The 27,234-nt window shown below is 35.9% G+C and overlaps 2 protein-coding genes across 2 annotated transcripts; one reads left to right on the top strand and one right to left on the bottom strand.

The window, feature by feature from the left end:
- Positions 1–4,029: 4,029 nt before the first annotated feature.
- Positions 4,030–20,309, bottom strand: LOC131021079 (pentatricopeptide repeat-containing protein At1g10910, chloroplastic). Its single transcript, XM_057950170.1, is given in 12 exon segments — positions 4,030–4,556; positions 4,749–5,001; positions 5,311–5,439; positions 5,520–5,696; positions 6,756–7,075; positions 11,027–11,126; positions 14,124–14,228; positions 17,018–17,212; positions 17,214–17,321; positions 17,593–17,856; positions 18,735–18,819; positions 19,905–20,309. Coding segments are annotated over 11 exon segments (2,004 nt in total). The 5' UTR covers positions 20,195–20,309; the 3' UTR covers positions 4,030–4,556; positions 4,749–4,770.
- A 1,737-nt stretch (positions 20,310–22,046) lies between these two features.
- LOC131023124 (uncharacterized) lies at positions 22,047–22,853 on the top strand. The gene is made up of 2 exons (XM_057952666.1): positions 22,047–22,250; positions 22,308–22,853. Exons 1-2 carry the CDS (start codon positions 22,047–22,049, stop codon positions 22,851–22,853), a joined length of 750 nt encoding a protein of 249 aa, XP_057808649.1.
- Positions 22,854–27,234: the final 4,381 nt, after the last annotated feature.

Raw genomic sequence — 27,234 nt, forward strand, 5'->3', positions numbered from 1 at the left:
TCTTAGTTGTCCTTGCAGAGACCAAAAGCTTGACAGATGTAAAGGAAACTGTACTATTTCAGCCAGTTAAGCGTGCTTCTGGCTTCCTTTTTCTGGAACCCAATTAAGCCTACAAAACCAACTTTTTATCATGTACTCCCTGAGAAAACTCAATAACGACGAACCGGAAGACTACATTTAGAGATATAACTGAAAAAATGTAGACTCTATATGGTTAATTGAGTTTCATTGGGCGTGCTCAAATTTATTATTCAAGGGAGAAACTCCAGTCAACATAAATAAGATATTAGAAAACAATTACTATTGCATAGTAGACAACCGGTTCCAAGGTTTCCTTGAAAACACAATAGAAAAAGATGCCAGTAATGCTGAAAAAATAATTTTTCACAGGCAGAAACTAAATGGGAAAGTCTATAATTGCTATCATAAATCTTAAGAGACAATGATTCTTTAAGTTACTACTCCTTCCGTCCCAATTCAACAGGCCATATTTCCTTATTCGGACATCCCAATTCAATAGGCCACTTCCAAAAATGGAAAGTCAACACATAACAAATATCCCCATATAACCCATTATTTACACCAAATATCATTGTACTTCATACATAATTATCTTTTCTTTATTTCTCTCTCCTACTTTTTGGAAACATATATCCTCAACAAAAGTTACTTTCTCTCTCCTATTTTATTATAAATTATTCGTTTCTTAATATCCGTGTCCAAGGCTTGTGGCCTATTGAATCGGGACGGAGGGAGTATATTTTAAGCTAAACTTATTTGGAAGATCTTATGCCCCCTAATTACAACTTGTCCATGAGCCTGATGTTAGATTCCAAGTGTCTTGAATAAAAATAGGTCATGGAGCTTTAAGATCTTAGTGATGATTTAAAATTAGAGAGTTACGCTTAAGATTTGTTTAAAGAATAAGTAAAGATTTAACTAAGCAACTTTTGTCCTCCACAAAACAAAAACCAACCTTACTTTTGTCCATCCTGTTGCAGAATATTTAGCATTTAGTATTTTGTATATACGTTTCCTTTTTTATCTTATAGCCCTAGTTTTTCTTATTTATCTTGTAGCCCTATTTCCCCCATATATATGTGGGAGGTCTCTTGTATTTTGTAGACTTAACATAATATACAATTATTTCCCTCTCCTATGTCTCCATGTTTTACCATTATACATGGTATCGGAGCGGGTATGAATTCTTCGGAATTTTTTGCCCTATTTTTTTCTGTGCGCCGCTGCTTAGAGTTTCGTTTTCTGCCACTACTGCTGTTCTTGCTTTGCCTTTGTCTAGGGTTTTGCTTTCGGCCCTTCCCTTATCATGTCTGATACTAAATCTGATGCCTTAGGAACCACCATTAAATTGAATGGTTCCAATTCTTCTATTATGGCTGCCTCTACCACTGCAGGTGCATTTGCCATGTCTTACGGTAAGTCTTGGATGTTGGATTCCCATGCTTCTGCCCATATTGCTGGTACCAAGTCACTTTTAACATCTTTTTCTTCCTCATCTCCACCACCTACATCATCTTCGCCTATAGCTTCTGAAGGTGTTCCACCTACCACTGCCCATAGCTCTCCGCAAAACGTACTTGCACTAAACATCCCATGTCTAATCATATTTCTTTTGCTCGTTTGAGTCCTCCTTTTCATGCCTTTGCTCTGTCTTCTGTAGATGTCTGCAGTAATTCCAACTTCTTACCATGAAGCACTTAAACACCCTCTCTGGCGGGCTGCTATGAATGAAGAGATGCGTGCTTTACTCCGTAGAGGGACATGGGTTCCGATGAGAGGAATATTTTAAAATTATAATCTTTAAATAAATACTAACTTTTACATTTTAAATCAAATATTTATATTAAACTAAAACTTTTATCGATATGTATATTAAATATTTTATAATTTTAGAAAGAAATAAAATAAAAAATATAAGAAGATAAAGAAAAATATTAAAAAGAAAAAAATAAATTACAAATAAACCTTCAATTTTATTATAATTATAAAATTTCCACTCAATTTAGAAATTGATTTTTAATTTTTTTTTAATATATTGTTATAGATTATAGATTTGCATGTATATGCGTTTCTCTTTTTTGTCTTTCGCCTCGCTGATGGTACTATTGATCGATACAAAGCTCGTCTTGTGGCCAAAGGGTTTACCCAGACCTATGGTGTTGATTGCTTTGAGACGTTCTCTCCCACTACTCGTCTGAGTTCGATTCGAATCTTATTTTTCCCTTGCTGTCAATCTTTCTTAACCAATGTATCAGTTGGATGTGAAGAACGCCTTTTTCTACGATGATTTGACTCTGACTGTCTATATGGAGCAAGGGGGGATGCTACTAAGGTCTGTTGCCTCAAAAAGGCAATTTTTATGGGATTAAGCAAAGTCCGAAAACTTGGTTTGATAAATTTAGTAGCGTACTTGAAAATATTGGATTCAAGCAATGCAAGTCGGATCACTCTGTCTTTGTGCGCCTGGAATTGTCATTGCAGTGATGTACAGGGGATTGATGAGACAAAGAAGTACTTGCAGCAACAATTTGATATTAAGGATATGGGATGACCTAAGTATTTCTTAGAGATTGATATTGCTCACAAGAAGTTTGGAGTTTCTCTGTCTTAGTAAAAGTATGCTACATATTTTCTTAGAGAAACCGGATTGCTTGGAACGAAGCCCGTTGATACTCCTATGGATGTTGATCCTAGTGTTTGGGATGAGTGTGGAGACTTCTTTGAGGACAAAGCTAAGTATAGACAACTTGTTGGGAAACTTATCTACTAGACTTGACAGTAACACGGCCTGACATTTCTTTTGTTGTTTTCTTGGTCAGTCGTTTGTTGTTGGCTTGGTCAGTCGTTTCCTAGATAAGCCTAAGCAAAGTTCTTTGGGATGCTGCTATTCGGATTCTTCTATATATCAAGAAATCTCAGGGAAAAGGATTGCTATTCAAGAAGAATGGTCATCTAAAGATGGAAGGATATTCTGATGCTGATTATGCTGGCTCTAAAAGTGACAAGAAGTCTACTTCAGGATACTACACCTATTTGGGAGGAAATTTGGTAACTTGGCGAAGTAAGAAACAATAGAATGTTGCTAGATCCTCTGCCGAGGCTGAGTGTAGAGCTATGGCTCACACTGCTTCTAAGATGATTGGAGTGAAGAATCTACTTGAGGAATTGAGGTTCACTTTCAATGAACCTTTACCTGTACATTGTGATAACCAAGCAGCTCTCTACATTGCTATTGATAATCCCGTGTTTCATGAGAGGACTAAACATATTAAGGTTGACTGCCATTTCATTCGTGAATGTGTCTTGAGTAAAACTATTGCTACTCCTTTCACTTCTTCATCAAATCAGATTGCTGATATTTTTACTAAACCATTGGGCAGAAAATGGTTTTTTGAACTTTGCACCAAGCTGGACATGATCGATATATATGCTCCATCTTGAAGGGGAGTGTTGCAGGATATACGTTTTCTTTTTTATCTTGTAGCCCTAGTTTTCCTTATTTATCTTGTAGCCCTATTTTGCCCTATATCATGTGGGAGGTCTCTTATATTTTGTACACTGAACATAATAAACTATTCTTCTCCTCTCCTATGTCTCCATGTTATACCATTCTACACTACCCAACCTTGTTCTTGTCTTGTTTCATTCTCAATCAGTTTCTGCTACTTTTTATCGAATAAAGTTATAACAAACATAGGACTAATATCTTGTAGTAAGAGCTTACAAGTACTTCGTTCAGAGACTTTACTAATACTTCACAGATATTTTGTGCTCTTTAAGAGCTCATAAATTAGTAGAACAGTATCTTAAACATTTGTCTATGACGAGGACATAATTGGACTGTTTATAACTACGTCTTATATAGTGTAAAAGGAGAAAACCGACTAGGGGAAAATATAAATACAAAGAAATGTTTTTCCCGGAAATTATTCAAGTCAATAACAAAATCGACAGCTATGAGAACTATAATCCTGAAAATACAAAAGTGTGTTTCTGTATGAAATACAATAAACATTAAACAATCTAACTTGCTAACAAGTGAGAGGATACATCCATTAAAAATCTTATGCAGTGAATTGTTTACAATAGCAAATCAAATTTCTAATATGACCAGCACCATTTCTTAAAATTTAACATCGCAAGAGTAGTAATTTTAAACCGTATCAAGAAGTTACAGCAGTCAGGAATACAAAACTGGTAAGTTGTTTCAAGCCATTACTAGTGTTATCCTACTTGAATCATGCCATATAGTTCAACTTTTCTAGTAGCATTTCTTAAACTTCTTCAGGAACAAGAAAATTGTACCTCATGCAGATTCAGCGAGAAAACAAGCTACATCAGAGACCCAGCCATTTTTGGCATGACGAGAACTCAAGAAAAGGTCAGACTTCCAACTGCAAGCAAATTCACTGAGGTTGGGGCCACTACTTTTCATACCATTATACATATATCCGCCGCATTCACCAGGTGAAAACTTTGCATCATTTCCAGTAAGGAACTATTAGTATATATTGTGACAGCTCAACAATATGCAGCTGTAAGAACAAGATATAAAAGTAAAACATCAGTGATGACAGATGAAAGGAGCTATAGTCATCAGAATGCAAAATGTAAACCAAGCTAAGTCCCAAAATTGAAGGTTTTGTGTGGGAATTAGTTTTAAGTACCAATTGATTAAGTCAACATTTTCATTCATCTAAAAAAGGAATCTTAAAATTAAAGCATACCTAAAACGCTTCGAACTCATAATTATCCTTTGCTCCTCTCATGTGATTTATTTGTCTTCAACACTGTATGATGCTTATACAATAATTCAGCAATTGAATGGTCCCCAAACAAGTGTGAATGCTTGAGTATCAAATCACTTGTAGCTGAATTAACAGCATAACCTTGACTAGGCATCCACTTTAGCAAATGTAGAAGCAGGTCTTTCTTTTCAGGTTGCTCAATGTAACGGAAAATGGCCAAGTGAAATATATCCTGAACAGATAGTGCAACAAATGACTGAATCTTAATTCTAATAGGGACAGATGGTAAAAGTGAAACAGACAATGAATAACAAAAGCATATGTTCCTTCTTCGAAATCCAGAAATCAATGTTGCTTAAGCAAAATAGATGCCAAGGTTAACTAAACACTATGTAGCATAGAATTAAGAACTGTATTATACGCAAGTAGGAGATGAAGTATTGTACTACAGGCTTATGAGAAGTATGAACAGGTAGTGGAGCAGACCTAGAAGCACATTTTTCATGTTTAACATTGAAGTACCATAATCATATATGACTACCTGATCAATCTTGTAGTTTGAATTGTGAATAGACTTGATCACATCATTTACTAAGTTTATGTTGCCGTTCCTCATAAAGGAGATTGCAAACTTCTTAATGGCTGGCTTAGGGATTAACTCTGCATTATCCTGAAGAAAGTGGAGAGAAATAAACACATAGACCACAAAGAACAATAATCTATTTAGATACTCAAAACATAATTCATTACCTTGACCACTACATATGCATCTTTAAGAAGTCCACCTGAAAGTAAAATGTGTAAAACTTTTCCATGAAGGGCCTTATTCATCGTTCTCTTGCTATAATTCAGCATACTGTATACTGAAAATGCTTCTGAATATGCACCCGTTGAACCAAGAGATTTCATCAAAGAGACACAAAGATCCTGCAAAGATAAATAAGTAAATGTGGAGCTAATTCATTGAGTTAACTGGTGTTAGCATGCCTATCCCAATAGCTGGAATTAATTCCATCGTCTTTACATTACTTGCTGAAACTTTGAGCAGTTACTGCAGGAATATATTTATGAATTCATGAGACAACAGTTACCAGAGAAGGACTACCTAATTCAACCAAATGGTGGGGAAAGACTAAAGGAATTATGGAAACATTAAGGCTATATAAACCAGAAGAAATGCACAAGCTATTAGAATGTAAATTTAGAGTATTCTCATGATATTATACTGAAGATCAAACCTCTTAAAGTAATGAGCAAATTACAAGATCCACCAAAAACAATATTTGCTACATAAAATTATCCTTCTAATAACTGCATACTCTACTATTAGTCTCCCAAGCCTGTATCTGAATCACAGGCCCCATGGACAAGCAAAATAAAGGAAATAAATTTCATTCATATAGAAATTGGTCTTGGAGATTTGGATTTGATGTGACAATTTAGAGGAAATGACTCTTTATAATATATAAAATCCAGAAAAATCACCAAAAACTAATTGAAAATAAGAGATCAAACTCATCGCAAACAAGTTCAATGAGTTTGTTGTTGTGATTCAAATCCTCAAGTCTAACTCTATTATAATCTTACAAGATGTTAAGGACAAAACCAAAAAAAAATCACCAATTGATCAAAAAACACCAGTCCCTAACAACAGTGGCTCCTAAATAGATGAGAGCAAGTAGCAGACATATATAAGGAAGAACATGCACATCAGGTGATCGTATTGAATGTCTCAAGCAAAAGCTACAAGAGCAAATACAACTACTTGGGGCTCAGAATACTGTAAGGACATGCTTGGTATGGGGGAATGGAATGGTGATTCCTACCTCCATTCCATTCCTTTCCTTGGTATAATATTTTGTTAGAAATCACCATTCCCACTACATTAGGCATAGCCATTCATTCCTCAACCCATGGGAATAGTCATTCCATTCCATCATACCAAGCACCCCCTAAGTCTGCCACATAAACTCTTCCAACTATTACCTCCAGAGGCTGGTGACCTTTCCTGTGCATATCCTCCATAGTACGATAGGCAAGTAAATACAGCTGCTCCTTGCAGAAATATTTTATTAAAATTTTAAAGGTGCTCCAATCAGGACTAATTTCCAACTCGTCCATTTTCTTCATCATCTTCATTACGTTCTCCATATCACCTGATCTACAATAGGCGCATAGCATTGAATTCAAAATAACCACATCATACTTGTCATACTTCATCTCGAATTCACTAGCCAACTGCTTTGCTTCATCAACAAGTTTGCTACGGCAAAGGGCTGAAATCATAATGCTGTAGGAGTAACCATCTACACGTATTTTGAGCCAACATTGTAATTAGTATGATAAGTAAGATCCGGAAATGTAAAATTAAAAAATTTAAAAAAAAATACATGTCCGCATCGTGAAATTTTTCTGCATTTCAAACTGCACAAAAACAAATAGAGAATGCTACAAACCTTTCCTCTGATCAATTGAGTGAAAACGAATGCTAATTTCCTGAAACACACTTATACTACTGGTGCTCAACAACAGAAGCTCAATATTCCAGATACAACTTTGTGCATCAATTGCTACTATAAGTACCTACAACTAGTTTAATTGTCACTGTGAAAAAAATCAGACATTATAATGGGATGCAAGAAGATGCCTTAAAATGTATCTGAAACAGTACCTTCCTTTGTAATGAAACTACATCTTCTAATCAATACGGTAACACTCCCTAAACTGTTGCATTCTCAATACATTTATAAAATTTCAGTAATGGATGTATTCATCATTGCAGCGAAGTTGTTAAGTAATAATGTTTAATTTAAATTCTTTTATGTATATGTGGGATAAATATATTTGACCAAGTTATTAGTAGAGGATTAGTAGAATTGTTAAAGAAAAAAGGAAAGAAATGACCACCATACGAAAATATTAAAATAAATTATGGTATTATTTCCTGATCTGTACTCATTAAACTTTCCATTCACTAGACTAACTAGAATATTTATCTCTTTTGCTCTCTACCCAATTTGATTTAAAATAACATTCTCCTTCAATCTACATTTAATATTAGCCTCTCAATAAGCTAGCAAAAGAAATATAAAAGAAACTTAACAGTTAAAGCTTACAAATTTGCTATCAAGGAATAGATTTAGGTATTAATGGGATGAGATTTCTTACAATTGGTATGCCCAAGGAACGCACGACAGAAAGAAAATCAATTTATATTTTTATCTTATAAACTAATCTTTGAATGATCAAATTTTCTTGTAACTAAATAAAGTGGTGGCTAATATTATCAATGATAGCAAAATTACCCTTACATGTTTAAAATACATTATTTATGTAATTGTACAAAAAATATAGACCCTATTAGGCTGTTGAACTATTCGATCCGGCCAATCAGGCTAGATCTTTTTCGGGCTAGAAAATTTTTACCCTAACCGCAAATTTTTGTTTTTGGGGTAGCCCGTCGGGCCAGCAAAATTAGGATAATATTTTGACATGTATAGATTGCATATTGATGATCTCATAAACGATGATCTCTCTTACTCCCTCCATCCCGGCTATCTTGAGACCTTTTTTTTGGGAATGAGAATTAAGAAAGTAGTGTTTTGTGTGTAGGTGAAAAAGTAAAAAGGTGAATAAAGGGTAAAACTTTTGCCAAATAAGGAAATGTCTCAAGATAGGTGGGACGCCCAAAAAGGAAAGTGTCTCAAGATAGGTGGGACGGAGGGAGTATTTGTTATGAATACACACAACATAGATAATAAAAAAATAAGAAAATATAACATAATGGTCCTCATCTGTCTTGAAAATAAAACATAATGGTCCTCATCTGTCTTAAATACTCCCTCCGTCCCAGTTTTTAGTATCCAACTTTCCTTTTTTGGCCGTCCCACATTTTAATATCCATTTCTATTTTTGGTAAAAGTAAGTGGGGCCCTTACTCCACTTTAATTATTTTAACTCTCACATAAAATGTGGGACCCTTATTCCACTCACAACACATCAATTACTTTATTAAAACCCGTGCCGTTCTCAACTGGATACCAAAAGCCGGAACGGAGGGAGTAATAAATATAAAATCATTTAAACAACATAAGAATGAATTAGATTAATTTAACGTAATTTGATATATATTACAATGAAACCAAACGTTCACCCTCTTTGATAAGAAAAAATATATATTAATAATTACTCCGTCCGTCCACGAAGATTGTAGTTTTATTACTACTTTTATCCGTCCACGAAAATTGTTTTTGTTTCCTTTTTGGAAAATCATCCCTTATATTTTAAACCTTGTTCACACTTAATATTTACAAAAAACTCACCCCTTACTTTTCCATTTTGGTGGGCCCAACACCGCTAAAGGACAAGAATAACTACTCTTTTATCCTAAAAAATACATCTCCCAACCATTTTATTAAAACTTGTGCCCTCCATTTCACCATACAATTTTTGTGGACGGAGGGAGTAAAACTTTTGAGATTCTTTTCTAATTTCAAATTATACTCCCTCAATCTTACAAAAACACGAATATTTTGCCATTTTGGAGTGTCTCACAAAAACATGAACATTTTCATTTTTGTACGTTATCCCCTTATTTTTTCTCTCATTTTCATACTTATTCTAAAAAAAACCATCATGCCCCACCACTACTTTTCCTCAATTAAATCATTACTATCACAACACTTTATAAAGTAGGACCCATTTTCCACTCACGATAACTTTCAACTAATATTTCTAAAGATCCGTGTCACTCCCAATTGTTCATGTTTTCGTGAGACGGAGGGAGTAGTTTTTATCATTTTACTATGAACGCTAATGCAAAATTTTATTCTACGATAGTAAATTTTTAGTTAAAAATATACATAATTTGTATAAGCTATTAATCTTATTCTTACTTTATAGAAAAAGATATGGTTTCAGTTCTTCATTTGGGTATGATAAATAATTTATTTAAACTAATTGTAAATGATTATTCAAACCATAAAAAATTAAATATGAAACATTCTATTGTAAGAAAATCATATATTAGTTTTGTATTGTAAGAATGGGTGCACTTGCTTCCCTGATTTCTCGAAACCTAGGTGGGTATATCTATTCTTGTAGGGTTGGTCTTGCATGCACCCGGTCGCATAGTATGCGATGCGACCGGTTACTTTTAATAGCATAAGATATACATTTATTCGCACAAATGTATACTTATGTAATAGTACAAGTTCTCATGAATAAAGGTAACACTTATCGTGAATAAATGTAATACTTTATAAATATTACATTTCATTGTAACAATAATTACTTTTTGTTACGACAATGATTACTTGACCAAATAGTTGAGAATATAAGTATTAATGAGTGAAAATAACTAAAAGTAAAAGTTCTTATGAATAAAAGTAAACATTATTGTGAAGAAATGTAAACTTTCAAACCGGTCGCATAGTATGCGACCGGGTGTACCCAATAATTTGCAATTCTTGTATTAGAGAAAAGGTGTCTGGGTGAGGGGGTTCTTTATATGGGCCATTCATTTTGTTCAAGTGGAACTTTATCGAATATGTTCAAATTAACAAACATGGGAAAAAAGATAAAATGGGTTTGACCCATCATTTTAGCATATACTGAGATAAAAGACAACAATATTAGAAAACTCTTTTAACACCATTTAGGTCGCCTAGGGTGCCAAGCATGAATGATGATCCAGTTAACTTTAATTTTTTTTCAGGCAATCCTTACACAATCTACAAATATTTGATTGCGCATCAAACTTCCGTGGGACCCTAAAGAATGATTTAGATGGAAATAAATTATGAATCGCGATGCCATGACAAGTAGGATACATGCATAAGTTTTAGTTCACGCTTCACAGAGCTTTAGCTCATTAGATTCTTTTGATGTATAGGAGATACATGGAGGATAATGTTTACTCCAGATGATTAGACAAAGATTATTTCATATATCATGCAATCTTCTTTTGTAATATTTTTAAATTGTCTCTGGACAATAAAACCATTACTAGAGAATTTGCCACTGACTGCTATTCTAATCTGTGCGTTAAATCTTGTGTTCATAAAGGTTGAACATGCTGTTCCTATTTCTTTTCTGGTGAACAAGAAACCACCATGCTGAAGCTCTAGTAAAGATAAAAGGTCTCAATGAAATTTTCTAAAATTATTGGTTTCAGGCTGTGAGGTTAGGGGGTGTTACAAATATAATTTTGTTTCCATTTATTAGACATAAAGTTTTCTAAATTTCTAGGTACTTACCATTTTTTACATCCTTTCGCCTCATTTCATCAAAAACTGATTTAGCCTCTTCAAGTTTCCCAGACTTAGCAAGGCCATCCATCAGTAAACAGTATGGCATCTGCAAAAAACAGTGTCAGATAAGTTAGTAAGGATGGAAACTCCCCAATTTGATCAAATTGAAGCATAAAGCAATTGCCGTGAGAACAAAAGTAAACATTTCAAATAAAAGGACAAACTGTAAGGGGTGTAATTGAGATGAGCCAAGCCGAATACTGCCCTGCTCAAGCTTGACTCATTTATCACCAAATCGAGCTTGAGCTTATTTACTGAATACTTCTCACAAGCTTATTCAAGCCTAAATGAAATTTCTACATTTAGATTTACATTTAATAAATAATAATATTAATTATTTTCTTACAAAAATAAATTATTTTTTTCTAAAAGCAATAAAAATAAATTATGTTATTCACTATAAAATAATATACTTCCTCCGTCCACCAAAAAAGTACTCAGTTCAAAATGGCACGGGTTTAAATAAAATGGTTGAGTGTGTTGTGAGTGGAATAAGGGTCCCACTTTATTGTGAGTGGTAAATTTAGGAAAAATAAAATGGGTACATTTTTCGTGCATGGACGAAAATGGCAAACTGGGTACTTAATACAAGTTATACAACTATTACTTAAAGTATAAAAATATAAGTTGTATCTACTAAATAATTATACAACTTCAAGTTAAATCACTTAACGAGCTTGCTCACGAGCTGTTGAGTTCGAGTATTGCCAAGCTCATACATTGGCCATAAGGCCCTAAATTGATCAAATTAAAAGATAAAAACATCATACACTAACCCACGTTTCACCTAGAACTTCCCTACTGTCCTAATTCAACAGTCCCCTTACTAGTTTGGCCCGAACTGAATGTTCTTTTTTATTTAAATAGATAACCTTTCCAACTTGCTAGCATCTCTCAACTTAAAACAAGATTAAACACAGGATTTATTTTCCCTTAGAAAGATACAGCCGCTTTTCTCATTGCTTACCCACCCATCACCTCCAAAAGAATGCAAAGGGTAAAATATTTTGATCTGATCACACCTGCCAGCCACCTCTGTAGCCTCTCCAGCAAAAAATAACAAGAATATTTGCACAGGAGTCGCAAGATGTCTCTGATGGTGGCCAGGATCAATTTAGAGTAGAGATTTCCCAATAAAGAAGACTTTTGAGATAGATGAAGTAGATTAATTGATTTCAGCCTAGAAATGTCAAAGCACCAAATCTTCATACTAATTTGAATTTGGAATAGAGTGTCTAGGCCAATGGAGTTTTATTCTAGATTAATAGGGAAATAAGGGAAGATTAGTTGAGTTGCTGATGGTCCAAATAACTTATTCATTAGAAAACGATGTTAGGAGGACTCTCCATGAGAGTAAGGCCCACCATGCCTGATAGTAGCATGCTGTTTATTATTAGGCACCGCGCATGTTTTTTTTGTTTGTTTTTGTTTTTTTTTTAATTATTATTATTATTATTATTATTATTTTCCTATTCTTGATATATTATCTCCATCGATATAATTTATCTTTTCTTTACAACTTTATGTCTTAGATCCGTCAAAATGTATTTATATACAATTAATGAACATCCCTACATAAAACTAGTTTTATCTTTTTCACTGCATGAAGTAGTTTTATACTTATTTCATAACCAATATTACAAACTAACAGAGAACTAAATTATTAATGATCACTTATAGAAGAATCATTGCATGAAACTACAAAACTGTATAAAGTAAAAACCAGAGATGCATCAATTAAAAAGGAAACTAACAGAAGATGATGGGAAAAAGGAAAGACAAAAAGTTCAAAAGGTTGCTGAGTCTCTCCTCCCCCTCCACCACTCCCAAATTCAAAAATTACAAACCAACCAATCTCCCCTTCTCCATCCAGAAAATACATAAATCATCCAATCTCCTTCATCATCCCATGCAGCATTCCCAGACCCACAAACCATAAATCTTCGTTTGTGTCTATGTGAGAATACGTTGATGAGGAAAGATGAAGATGGGGAAAAATGAAAAAGCTTTTCAGATCTGGACGAGCCTCAGTTTGGGAAGAAAAGATTCAAATTTTGGCTGAAGCTTTATATAGGCCAAACTAACTTTGGATTTGTGGAGTTTCAAGATCAATGGCTGATGCCCTCTACTCTTAAGGTCAAGATTCTACATTTTCTTAAATATTTCTGTAAAAATTAATGTAAGGAGTTCTCATCAGGTCTGCCCAAATCCCCACTCTGGCCTGTTTTTCCAGTTTTGGCCAGGTTGCTCCAATCTAGATTTTTGGTTATATGTGCATCATTAGACCGACAAAGAGTCCAGTGCCCTGTCGAACAGGCCAAATGGCTCACTCTTGCCTGTCCCTACTAACACAGTATGATACACCATTTTAGTATATAAACTTCTCAATTTATAAAATCGTGGTCTTGATTATCAAAAGTGTATATATAATAATATATATTTTTTTTAATGTACGAATTTTATCCAACAGGGTTACGAATTCATCAAACATGGTTACGAATTGTGATACATAATTTTTTGCTACCTTTGGGATTCGAACTCGAGACCACGAATTCATCCAACAGGGTTACGAATCAACCGTAGATCTTGATGATCTAAGGGCTGAAAATCATTTATATTTTATACACTTAATAGTGTTTTTATTCTAGCCCTCCCCTATATATATATATATATATATATATATATATATGGGTTGGGATCTATGGAGAAGTAAATATAGTTCGTTCTGAATAAGTCAATAAATTTACCGAATAAATCACGCGACCGCACGAATAGTTATTTACTGAATAAACACGTACATTTTTCGTTCATGCGGTCGCGTGATTTATTCGGTAAATGTATTGAATTATTCAGCCTTTGTTGTTTCGTTGCATATTTAGCATTCTTCATTGATCCTTTCCCTATATATATATATATGTATTTATGTATATATGTATGTATATTCGATAAGCAGTAAGTCGCATGCACGCACATACATGACTGAAGATCATTTAGAATTTCAGCAGAAACACAAAATGGATGCAAAAAGTAGATTCAAGGTAACCTCATCTTCAGCATAGCCTAAAGCTTGCAGTTCATCCAGCAGTTCTCTTGATTTCTCAAATAGCCCTGCTCTAACATATACTTTTAGCAGAGTTGTTAGAATAACCTGAAAAAAGAAAATCACACAATTTAACTTGGTGATTGAGATGTGAAATAGTTGCAAGCAGATATTGTTCCCCAACTTCAAACAATCAGCATTGGACACTAATGAGCTGTATTTCAAAGATGCATTGCCACTCAGTAGAATTACACGCCTAAACCTGATAAGTATGCCTAGAGTCCATTGATGCTGATTCAACAAGTCAATTAGGAAGAAATATCACGATCATAGTACATTTATATCGAAAGCTTACTGTGCACCACATATGACTAAGGATAACAATAGGGGCTTGTTTGGTAGATAAGATAAGTCCAAGATATGATACGTATCTAGACTAATACAGTTGTTTGGTATCCTAGATAGCAATCGTGAAGGCCCGAGATATAGACCAAGCCTGTGCTTAACACTGTTCCTCTTCAGCTTAGCAATCGGTCCAAACCCCTCCTATAGCTAGTGTACGAGTGAACAATGTTCCAGATAGTGAGGGTGTCTTCCCAGCTTATCCTTTGCTCGACCCCTTTGCTCCATGATTTCATTTTGTGATTTTGGTGAAGAACGGAGGAGAAACCGACGACATCATGGCCGTCGATTTGGTGTTCTTCGGCGCGGAGGTGGTTCCTTCGGGGGCGCCTTGGAGCCTGAATTAGGTAGGGCTTCGATTTGGGTGTGGATCTGCTCACCCATGAGAATCTAGAACAATTGCGAGAACGAGGATGGAAGTGAAGGCGTGTGTGTTGGCGTCGACTGCGGTGGATGTGGGAGAAAAGTTATCCACTAATTTTCACAGAGACGAGGCCCAAATTGACACAAATTGCGGCAGAAATAGTGACATATAAAGAAGATTGGGTGTTGGGGGGGGGGGGGTGTGCTGCGGTAGATTACAATTGACTTTATTAATTTATATAAGGTTAAAATTGTAATTTCTTAACTTAATCTAAGATACCAAACAATTAATTCATGTTATCTCTATTTCATATCTTAACTAACAGACATAAATATACAATAACAATCTTGGTTTATCTGCGAATAAACATGCCCTAAAGGTTTAAGAAATGAAGGCCGCCAATAAGTGAAGGATAGTAAATGAGCACATAAAATTAACAATCCTTATAACCTTCAAAGCATAGCTATCCCCCTGAAAATGCAACTGAGATGATATAGCTTTATAGTTACAGATATCTCTAGTAAACTTCTGTTATTGCAATTACTATATAAGAGTCCCTTGTATTACTAAGATAAGATATCTGCTAAAAGAAGGATGAAATTTATGACGTGCTCACCGCTAAATGAGCAGGTTAATTACTCAGTTTTGCTGTATGAACAAATGTATCACAATGCTAACTCTTATGGTACATACAAATATATCACCTGATGGGTGTGTATATCCAAACATGGAATGACCTGACATCTATTTTGCTACCCCATCATTAGATAACATGCTATAGCTATCAACCAAAATAAATTGTGTAATGTTATGTTCTCAAAGTTTCTGAATCGTGTGAAATGTCCCATCTCTTTTTTGAATTGACAACATTATTTCCCTAAGAGAACAAAAAGATACGTAAAAAGGACAACTTCAGCCTGCCTAATAACAAATGCAAAGCTAGATTAAACAAATAACAGCTGCAACCTGCCCTAATGGTAACAAAATAAATTCAATCCCTTGAACTTGAAGTTGTTAATGACATTGGAACTTATATAATCTATCCAGCATGTGAATGAAGTCAACTCTATCATAATATGATGTCACGGATTTACTAGTTCAGGAACCCAAGCCTCAGGTGTAAAGCCATCAACGTTCAAGTAGGACCAAACTTGCCAAGGGCAGCGCATACAAGAGCAAGTTATAAAAAGAGTTTTGAGAATCTGCAGGAAATTTGGAACCACATTAATCTTGTGTAAATAAGCAAAGATGGAGTTTAGGAATACAAATAATATGCTCAAGTTACCTGCAAAGGCTGATCATGATTAGAGTTTGCTACTTCAACGGATGTTATTAGAACAAAGACCAAGTATGGCACTCAGCTTTTGTTACGATATCCCACATCGGTTCCACATGAAAGTGTGGAATGGTATATAAGAGGGGCTGAGGGGGTCAACCCTTTACCCTTGACCATGGTTTTGGGTTAACTTAGGGCTCCCTAACTTATATGTCTAACAATTTGGTCCGACCTGCCGGATCCGGAAGTTTACGGGAGAGGGCTACCTGGGGAGAGTGTCGCACGACTCCAGGGGCTCGAAGGCGACCTGCCTGGTTAGATCGAAGGCTCCCCAGAGTGAGAGCCGTCCGTGGACGTCCGGTCTTAATGGGGGATGGATTGTTACGATATCCCACATCAGTTCCACATGAAAGTGTGGAATGGTATATAAGAGGGGGTCAACCCTTTACCCTTGACCATGGTTTTGGGTTAAGTTAGGGCTCCCTAACTTATATGTCTAACAGCTTTAGCGAGACGAGAATGAGTAAGAAAATATGTTAGTGCTTTCTACCTTGCTTTGGGGTTTAGGGTTTAGAAGAAAGACTAAGTTTAGTCCTCAGCTTTAGCGAGGATAAGAGCAATAAATTATGTTAGTGCTTTCTACCTTGCTTGCTGGTACCAACTTTTTTTTCTTCCCTGTATATCCAAACCTAAGGCTAAAATGTGCACAAATATACTCTATAGAATTTTTCTACATCAATTACTTGAAGACATGAACTTAGATTTATGCTCCACAATAAATAATATAATCAGTACTTAATAATAGAAATGGATAACGTTGCAGCTGCACGAAAAGCTTGGAATTCGGAAATACACCTTGTTTAAAGTTAACCCTGCAGATCTCATGTCTTGAATCATTTTATCTGCCTTCCTGTAATTCCCATCAATAGCATATGCATTTAACAAAGAGCTGTAGTGAAAGACATTAGGTGAATGGCCTTCAGACTTCATCTCGTCAAAGTATTTTTCCGCTTCCTCGCATTGATTATTAGAAGCACAAACTGATATAAGATGTTCCGTACAGTACATCATCCATACTCAACCCCCTGGACTTCATTTCAGCGACCAGCTCCATTGCCTTAAAGTAACCACCTTTGACCTTGGCACAGCCCAAAAGTAGCTAAAATGCAGAAAATTAAAATTGTAAGGTCATATGAAAACCGATAAACTCCACAAACAGCCATTTGAAGAAACAAGAAACTATTGTATCATATTTTACAAGAAGCTACAATATTAAACTATTTTGCATGTGAGCTAAGAATATGAGATTTTAATTAATTTATTGGGTACTTGCACAATGTGAATAACAACATCTGCAAAAGTGGTTGGTTGCATATGATTATTCAATCCACAATGCCTTCTACTTTATCCGTGAGATTAGAGTAACATACCGTACTATAAGTTATAATATCAGGTACCAGACCAGCATGCTTCATTTGATTAAATAGCTTGAGGCTGCTGTTGAACTTGCCACTTTTAATTAGACAACATAATGTGGAATTACAAACAGATACATTGCTCCTTGTGGAGTCATCTTTGATGCTATTATATATCTCCAAGGCCTTCCCAGAATTAGAATCCCTCCCTACAAACTTTATATAACTGCTGTAGGAAGCAATATTAGTTTTTCCATGATGCTGCATCCAATCAAAAAGCTGCAAACAATGTCAAGTAACATATTACAACAACAAATGATGAGTTTTTCCATTTTTGAAAACCATTTTGATCAGGAAAGAATTTAAAGAAAAGAGTGTATGTATGAGAAAGCTCTCATAAAAGAACAAAAAAACTGATCTAGCATAACATTCGACCATCACCATGCTATATCTATCGAGTAGAAAATGCTACAAGATACCCATAAATCAGGAAAGCAAAATCTCCACAGCCTCAATTTTCAAGGGTAAAATGAAAAGCTGAATGACAACGTACAACTACAACATTTTAATCATTTTATAGACAAAAAGGGAATATCTCAAAGGCCAAAGCTATAAATAGGTATTAAATGGTGCATACTATTTTGCATATGTTTTGTTTAGTTGTTCAACCATATCAATTGATTTGACTACTAGAAAGTATTTATGATCCCAATCGGCTGTCTGATTTAAGCCAAAAGACTCCTTCTTTTGTAGTCTAGATTCACAGTATCTACATACTCCACACCAAGTGCACTTACAAATTTTATGCACGGGGTGGGTTAAGTATAACATATATACCATCACAATATAATGTTGAAGCTATTGCCTATCAGCAGAAGTTTGTGCACAGAGTTTGTGTAATTCTTCAAAAAGTTAAAAAGAACAATTTATCTCACTACAACACACTAACTAATAAAGAAAATGGGTAAATGTTTTAATGACAACAGTAATCACTAATCGAACAAACAATAAACTCAGCAAGTTCATTACTAAATCCCGATGTCCACAGACCATGGTGAGAGAAACATTTGACAAGAACATGTATCGATATCCAATGTCCAAGATATCCCAAAAAGAGAAAAGAAAGAAATAACGGTACAGTTGCAATCCATTAGAACCTGACAGACATCCTTCCATCTGTTAAGCTTCCCAAAATAACGCAATATGATATTCAGATCTTGCACTTTCAACACTTCTCCTGATCTGCAAGAAGAATGGTATGTTATCTTTCTGATTTTCTTTAGTGTTAAGTTGAACATTCACTTAATGAGCAGAGCCAAGGGAATGCTTCCCACCATGATACACCAATTTGGTCCAACTTATTGCCCAAAATACAGAAAGAGGTTAACTAAACATGGTGACTGTAGTGAGACGGATGAAAGGAGGGAGAAAAATTGACATTCCACGCGGTATCTAGGCCTAGCATATGAAAAAGATTTAAGTGAATGTTGTATGAATCGCCTGATAGTACTAAGCTAAGGATACTCGTCAATAATTTATGAATATGCAAAATTATTTAGGGGGTGTTCGGCTGAGCTTATAGGCTCCTTAAAGCAGGCTTATAGGTTGTGGCAAAATAAGCGCCTAAACAACTTATAAGTTGTAAATAAGCTCCAGCTTATAAGCTCTCCAAAGAATAAGTTCCTCAACCCTCTTCAAATGTTATAAGCAATAATCATTTTACAAAAGTAACTCTACTATGATTTGTTATTTTCATCATAATATACCCTTCCAATTTATCTCTCCTCAATTTTCTATCTAACTTACAATTCTCTCACTAACTTATAAGCTCTAATATCTAGACCACTTTAACAACGTATAAGGTCTTGAGACATTACATCATCTTATAAACTCTTGAAACATCAACTTGTTGGAGCTTATAAACTCTTTAAAATAAGCTTAGCCAAAAACCCACTTAGTTACTCAGGACTGATCATGTAATAAACATGTAAACATTGATAAATCAGTTTACAGTTCAAAATGCTTATCGGCAAACTGAGCATAGGGAGCCGTTGGGAATACCATGGACTAAATACCCAGTATGCTACTTCTACAAAAACAAGACTACCTCTTATGTTCAAATGCAGTTCGAATTAAAGCTTCATAAAACCAAAATTAATCACAATCCAACATAATTTCTCAAGAGGGGCAACTGGCGAGAAATGTTTGCAGATTTCGAGTACAGAGACCAACAACTACGTGAAAATTTTGCTGCAACGGACAGCTACATATTCAGTCACCAAAAAAATACTAAAAAACAACGATGACAAACTTCGATAAACAAACACCTTGAGAGGGCAGATTCCAAATTAGAAGAATGCTGAATATCGTGAATTGCAGATTCTCTTGTTTTCTGCGAAGCCACGAGACTCTTGGATACCGTTTTGGATGCGTAATTTGATTTGCTCCGAACTTCGGTATGCATTGGGGTAGCGTTAGAACAACTTGGAGTGGTAATTCTCCCCAGCTGCTTAGGCAACAGCGGCGCGGTGGCCGCAATTTGGCCGGAGTTATTGATGGTTGAATGGAAGCGAAATACGGGTTGAAAGCCGTTCCCCAACACCGATGACAACTCCATGGAAATGGGATGATGGAGGAGAACCGAAAAAGCAAATGGAGAAAAATAGGTAAATGGATATCATCTAATCACTGACGGTGCCTCCAATCATAACCTCCATTTTCAATTTTCAAAGTGTCACGTCATTGCCACATCAGCTTGAAATTCATCAACCTTTTTCACGTACATCTCTTTCTAAGGATCCCACTATAATATATACTCCATTTATATATCTATATGTACATTAATTTTATTTAAATTATAATTTTTATAGTATTTACATATTTTAATTATATATTTAAATTAAATTTTATATTTAAATTATCTAATATAATAAAATAAAATGATTTTATAATTCGATATAATAATTAAAATTATATTAATAAAATTTGAATTACATTACTAGGGGGGTGTATGCGTTTAGAATTTCTGTAGATTTCTAATATATCTGGATTTTAGAAATCTACCGATTTCACACAGAGTATTCATGATTTTTAGAATTCTAAACAGGAATCTGCAAAGATTTTGGACGGATTTTAACAAGAATTGCTCGTGATTTTTCCGGATTTGAAACCAAAAAACAAGCGGTCGTTGCGAGCCCGTGAGCGGTGGACCGAGTCCCAGCGATCGTTGGATACCCAGCGCTCGATGGGTGCCAGCGACCGCTGGCGTAGGGAATGCAGCCCGCTGGCTTCTCCGAGCGGCCGCTAGGGCCTAGCCATCGTTGGATTTGTGAGCATCGACCGTTGAGTGCCAGCCGGCGCTGGCTTCTTAAGCTGCGTCCGCTGGAACCCAGCGAGCGCTGGATAATCTGAAGAATTTCGAATTTTCGTGGTTTGTGGTCGGATATGTTCATATGTATTTTTTGAACGAAATCAATGAAAATCATTGCAATTTCAAAGTCCATAAATTTTTAAATACCTCTAGATTTTCATAGACTTTTAAAAATCTGAAACGAATACCTCTGAATTTTTATAGACTTTTAAAAGTCTTGAATGAATACACCCAGATTTTCATGCACTTTTAAAAGTTTTGAATGAATACACCCAGATTTTAAAAGTCTGCAGGAATCTATTAAAGTCCTGAACGAATACACCCCCCCCTAAAATTAAAATTACATTAATTGAAGAGTTAATATATGGAACTAGCCTATTTTCTATTGAAAATTTAAAAAATAGTCTATGAAATAAAAAAATTAAAAATTTATCACTTTTTGTGTAAAAGTACAAAATTACCCCTAACATAAAAAATAAAAATTTGGCCACTCTACTTCTCTCCCTCCTTCACACCATCATCTACTTCATTCTCTCTTCCCCCTCACAGGTGCGTCTCTCTTTCTCTCCCCCTTGCAATTGCCACAGCAGATGCTCTGATGACGATGAATGTTACTCCAAGCTATCCATTCCAATTCCATAATCGGTCACACTTGTTTTAGTAATTAGCAAAATAGAATTGCGTGTCAGGATACAAGAAATAAGATAATAGATTGAAAGTGTTACTTCACTTGTAAAAGCGCATAGCGCATTGTTCAAGCCACGTCAGCAGCGGGGCTAGAGTAGTTAGGCAGTTAGAGCTCGAGCTAAAATGAGCTCAGCGTATAAAGAGGGGAAAAACCCATTTTGTAAGGCATCTCAAATCTGAATCAAATATAGTTACCATTGTTTTTATTCAATCTCTCTCAACACAATAGCACACGCGCACTATTTTGCATGTAGATTCTTGTGAAATTGTTGTGGAATTGCTAAGTTTTAGAGTGAGAATGTTAAAGGTTGTTGAATCCTGCGTGTCTGACTAACAATTGGTATCAAAGCAAGGCTTTCCTATCCACGATCTGCGCATGCCGCCGAAATACGCCGCAAAAAAATTTCTGCAAATGGAAGGGAAAATCGAGAGCCTGGAGGCACAGATTGGTCAAATCAGGCAGCAACAGACAGAATTGGGCCAATCATTAATGGCAGTTTTCAAAAAGCAGTTTGAAGAATTGAGAAAAGAATTGAGGACAGAGGGCAAACGAGCAGAAGCAAAAGAAATGGAGATGATTCATCATCTTCTCAATCTAGAGAGGAACACAATCAAGGTAACCCTACTCATTCCCGTTCTAAAGTACCTAAGTTTGATTTCCCCAAATTCGTAGGTGATCAACCTAGACAGTGGATTAGGAAGTGTGAAAAGTACTTCATGTTTAATTCCTATGAGTGATACTGATAAGATCCTTACTGCTGCAATGCATATAGAAGGGCAGGCTGATGTATGGTACTTAGAATATGTGGAGGGGAAAGACGATTTAACATGGGAAGGGTTTAAGGAGTTGGTATTGGACAGGTTTTCGAACATAGAAGAAAAGAATCTGGTTGCACAATTTAACAAATTGAAACAAGAGACTGATGTGCTAAGCTACACATTGAAATTTGAGGCTTTAAAAGCATTCACGGTGAGTAATAATAGGGGTTTATCTGAGGAATACTTTGTGCAAAGTTATATTAGTGGATTGAAGGACGAGATAGCTAGGATGATTGAAATGTTTAATCTTACAACCTACAAATCTGCAGTACAACTAGCAAAGAAACAAGAACTTTTGATCGGGTCATTGGGTAGAGGCTCGAAACATTTCAGTAAAATAGGGGGAAATAGTTTTGATAGTGGATGGAAGAAAAGCCATGAAGAAGTAGGAGGTAAATGAGGAGTTCAGATTAACCATAATCCTACCAACACATCTAATTTCAAAAAATTAACCCCAGAAGAGATTGAGGCCAGAAGAAAAAAGAATTTATGCTTTTAACTGTGATGAGGCTTACTTTGTGGGACACAAATGTAAAAAGTGTTCACCATAATATGTGAACCGGGTGGGAGGAAAATACTGAGTTGATATTGGAAGAAGTGGGGTCGAAATCGGAGGAATACCATAATTCAGTCAATACATTAGTAGGATAAACAGCTACCGATACCATGCATCATGGTCGAATGAAGGGTGGAGAAACAAAAACTAATAATGTTGATTGATACTGTTCAACCTAAAGTGTACTTCTAGATTGCTCGCAAGAGAACGAGGTCAATCGTAGAGTAGTAAGTTGCCCAAGTCGTATCCACGTAGAAGGCTTAACAGGGCTAGTAATCTATATGTCACACACTGAAAACAAATAAATACATTCTAAACAGTCTAACTAGGTAGTTCAGTATTTCTTCTAGAGAATTAAAAGTAAATTCAAAGCAAAAGATAAAAATGACTTTAAATCGAATAACAAGGGAAAAACGAGTCTAAGGTTCAGGGATATTCGCCTCAAGAGTTTAAAACGTTAGCAAAAGATAAACACAATCTATCAACTCTAATAATGTATTCACGTAGGAGCTCAAGCAATAACTTTCGTATTCATGCTATTAGACTAAGCAAATTAATTAATTAGAATTAACAAATCTAACATTGATTAAACCATGATCCAACAACAAATTCATCTCTCGATCTCATTCATTATTTACAAAGATAAATCAATGGCCAATTGATAATCATAACAAGAACAATTCAATCAACTAGCACAAATCAATCACAAACAATTAAAACTCATCAATTTGAATATCCTAAACCCTAGAATAGGAATTTAGTTCATAATGCTGGAGAAATCAAAGTAGGAGAAAAAGTGAACCAATGAATTAAAGCAAAGAAGAAAGATAAAGAAATAATTGTGAAATTGAAAGTGCAATTCTGTTCCAATGCGTAAAGAAAGTGAAATTAAATGATAATCTAATACTCCCTCCGTCCATGAAAGAACTTCCTAGGAGGGAGTGTCACAGGTTTTAAGAAAAAATATTATTGAGTGTATTTAGAGTGGATAAAAGGTAGTTGAGTGTATTGGGAGTGGTGAAAATGTGTTATAATTAATATTGGGAGTTGTGAAAAGTGAAAAGTAAGAGGATTATAAGTGGTGGGGTATAGTCCAAAAATAGGTAGGAAGTTCTTTTGTGGACATCCCAAAAAGGAAAGATAGGAAGTTCTTTCGTGGACGGAGGAAGTATTTTCCTATTGTTCTTGCTTCAAAAGAGAGAAAAAAAAATGGAAGTTCTAAGTGGGGGGCCCTTTTTGAATGCCTAAAAACTTCCTTTCATATGAAAAATCCCGTCAGAAAACTGTCAGGGTCAGCCCGATTGACTAGTGCGCCGCGGCTCACTTCATATTCTGCCCATTTTCCTTCAAGCAGTCAACCCGGTTGACTAGTGTGCCGCGGCTCACTGTCTTCTCTTCCCAATCTTCTTCTAATCACCTCCGGTTCATTGTGAGCCATGGTTAGCAAGGCTTAAACACTCTCTTTTGCATCGTTGTGAGCTTACTTCACAATCTTCAAATGCTTTAACATCGACATTATTCATTTAACACCTAAAGCATCACAATTAACCATTAAGCTCAAATTAACACAAAATCACCACTACTCTACACAACTTTTGCAATCAAATATTACTAAACTAATAATAAACAACGATACAAACATGACTAAACAGATACGAGAAGTACACATAGCTTCCTGGATATGGTGATAGCAAAGAGAATAGGGTGTAAGATGGAGCACACCAATCCACTTTGTGTAACAGTGGCTGATGGATGAAAACAGGAGTGTAAAACCAAGTGTCTACAATTGGAATCGGAGATGGGCGATTGTAAGTTTCAGTCCACTATTCGAATTCTGAAGTTTGGAGGAAGTGACATGGTGATTAGGGTGGATCTACTTAAACAGTTGGGGCCTATCACATTTGACTTTGAGGAACAAAATGTGAAATTTAAAAGAGGAGATCGGGAGGTGACTTAACAGAGTGCGCAACCAAGGATATCACTCTCCATGATAACTGGGAAGCAATTCAAAAAGGCTTACAAGAAAGGGAAGGGAGCAATGTTTGGGTGTCTATGCATGATCACGGCAGAAAATGTGATCGAGGAGACACAACCACCGCTTGAAATCCATCCACCAATAGCTAAATACACACAGATTTTTGACACACCCACAGACCTACCCCCAAATAGGTCACATGATCACCACATCAAGCTGAAACCAGATGCTGCACCCTTTAAGCAAAATCCTTACAAATATCCGTACATACAGAGATTGGAGATTGAGAAGTTGGTGCAAGAAATGCTTCAGACAGGAGTAATTCAACCCATCATCAGTTCATTTTCCTCTCCAGTGCTGCTAGTCAAGAAAAAAGATGGGACGTGGCGCTTTTGTATTGACTATAGAAAGTTGAACTCTATCACAATTAAGGATAACTTCCCTATTCCCTTGATCGATGATCTATTGGATGAATTAGGGGGCGCATCTATATTTTCCAAGGTAGATCTGAGGGCTGGTTACCATCAAATAAGAATGGCTACTGACGATATACGCAAAACGACATTTGTAACTACCAGTGGCTTGTATGAATTCAAGGTGATGCCTTTTGAACTCACCAATGCCCCAGCTACTTTTCAAGCGCTTATGAATTCGGTGTTCAAACATGTTGGGAATCTTGTGGAATATCCTAATCCTTGTTTTGATGATACCAAAATTCATAGGTCTTAATTGTAATAGACTAGAACAGTTTTTGAACTCAAGTGTTAGAGTTCGTTTCTAGTTTAGTATGTTGTTCTGAAGACTGAAGACTGAAGACTGAAGGACGAATGACTGAAGACTGAAGACTGAAGATACCAACTGAAGTATCAGTTTGGAACTGATTACTTAATGCGTGCCACAGACTGATACTAAAGACAAGTATCAGTTTATCAGTCTTCCTCGGACTGATCTTCCAACGTTCAAAGGAAGTCACGTACTCACAAAGTACAACCGCATTAAATGCAGAGATCTCAGGATCTTATCTCTGCAGAGGTCATTCCTATTTGGTGGTTACTTTATCAGAGACGTCACATCTCCTGTTCATCAAGAGAGCCGTTTCCACCAGACAAGGAACCTCGAAGATTGAAGCCTCAGCCCAAATTCGAATTGCTCTCCAACGGAAGAAATCTTGAGGACATTCTACGCCAACGGATCTATTCAAGAGTTTTCCTACAAATAGCGCTCGAGGATCAACTTCAATCTTCACCGATTCAACGACATAAGCTGAAGCTCTGCCGAAATTGCTACTCAGCCTAAAGCTTAATCTCCCCAAAGCTTGAATCAAAGAAGAGAATTCCAAAGCCAAAATCAGTCACTGCTGATTACATACATTCTCTTAGACCTTAGGCAAACCTCTGTTTACCCAGAAGCCAAGGTCAAACTTGCTACAAAGAACTTGTTCTTTGCAGTGTAGTTGGCACTCGTTCAAACCTCCTTTCCAAAAGAAAGATTTGAGTATTTTGAGTGATTCAGAGGTCAGAAGGGTTTTCTGTCTCTGAGAGTCTTAGCACGAGTTGTGCTAAGCAAGAGAAATCCGATGCGAGTGAAGCGTGGGTACTGAAGAAGGGTTTTCTTCAGTGGTACGGTTGTGTGCACCCGGCAAGCACACGGTTTGGTTTGCAGTGCACCTGTTAAGCACTTACGGAGTGGATTGTTGGTCTGATCAACCGATCGTGGATGTAGGAAAGGGTTTTTCCGAACTACGTAAAAGTATCAGTGTTGTTTACAACTTTCAGTTTTACATTCTTACTTGTGTTGTTTCAATTGATAAACTGAATACTGATTAACTGTAAAGAGAAACCTAAGACCAACAACGTGCTCAACCGAGGCTATTGCGAAACTAAGTTTAATTTCCGCTGCGTATGATATCAGTCTGACTGATCTATCTTTTGATAGTCAGGAAGAGTGTTATCATCTCTGTTTTAGCAAACTCGACTGAAGCCCATAAGTGCATCAGTTAAGTTCTAGTAACTTAACTGATAACTCCTTACTGAAGAGCATTCAGTATCAATCGTCAACCTTGTTTGGTCAAAACTGTTTTCAGTCAACAGGTGTCTTTGTTTGCGTGCAAAGTTTCGTTTAGATCTCTATCTTGAGATCCCTCTGATTGAGGATTTTGTAAAAATAGCCCATAGGTGTATTCCCCTCCCCCCATACACCTATTCGAGACCCCCCGGGACCTAACAATTGGTATCAGAGCAGGTTGTTCGC

Source organism: Salvia miltiorrhiza, chromosome 4 (assembly GCF_028751815.1).
Source record: "Salvia miltiorrhiza cultivar Shanhuang (shh) chromosome 4, IMPLAD_Smil_shh, whole genome shotgun sequence".
NCBI lineage: Eukaryota > Viridiplantae > Streptophyta > Magnoliopsida > Lamiales > Lamiaceae > Salvia > Salvia miltiorrhiza.

Excerpts from the sequence above, each read along its gene's own strand:
- LOC131023124 (XM_057952666.1), top strand. The coding sequence starts at position 22,047 with ATGGAAGGGAAAATCGAGAGCCTGGAGGCACAGATTGGTCAAATCAGG. Across the intron at positions 22,251-22,307 it reads TAGAGAGGAACACAATCAAG|GTGATCAACCTAGACAGTGG; the intron begins GTAACCCTACTC and ends CCAAATTCGTAG.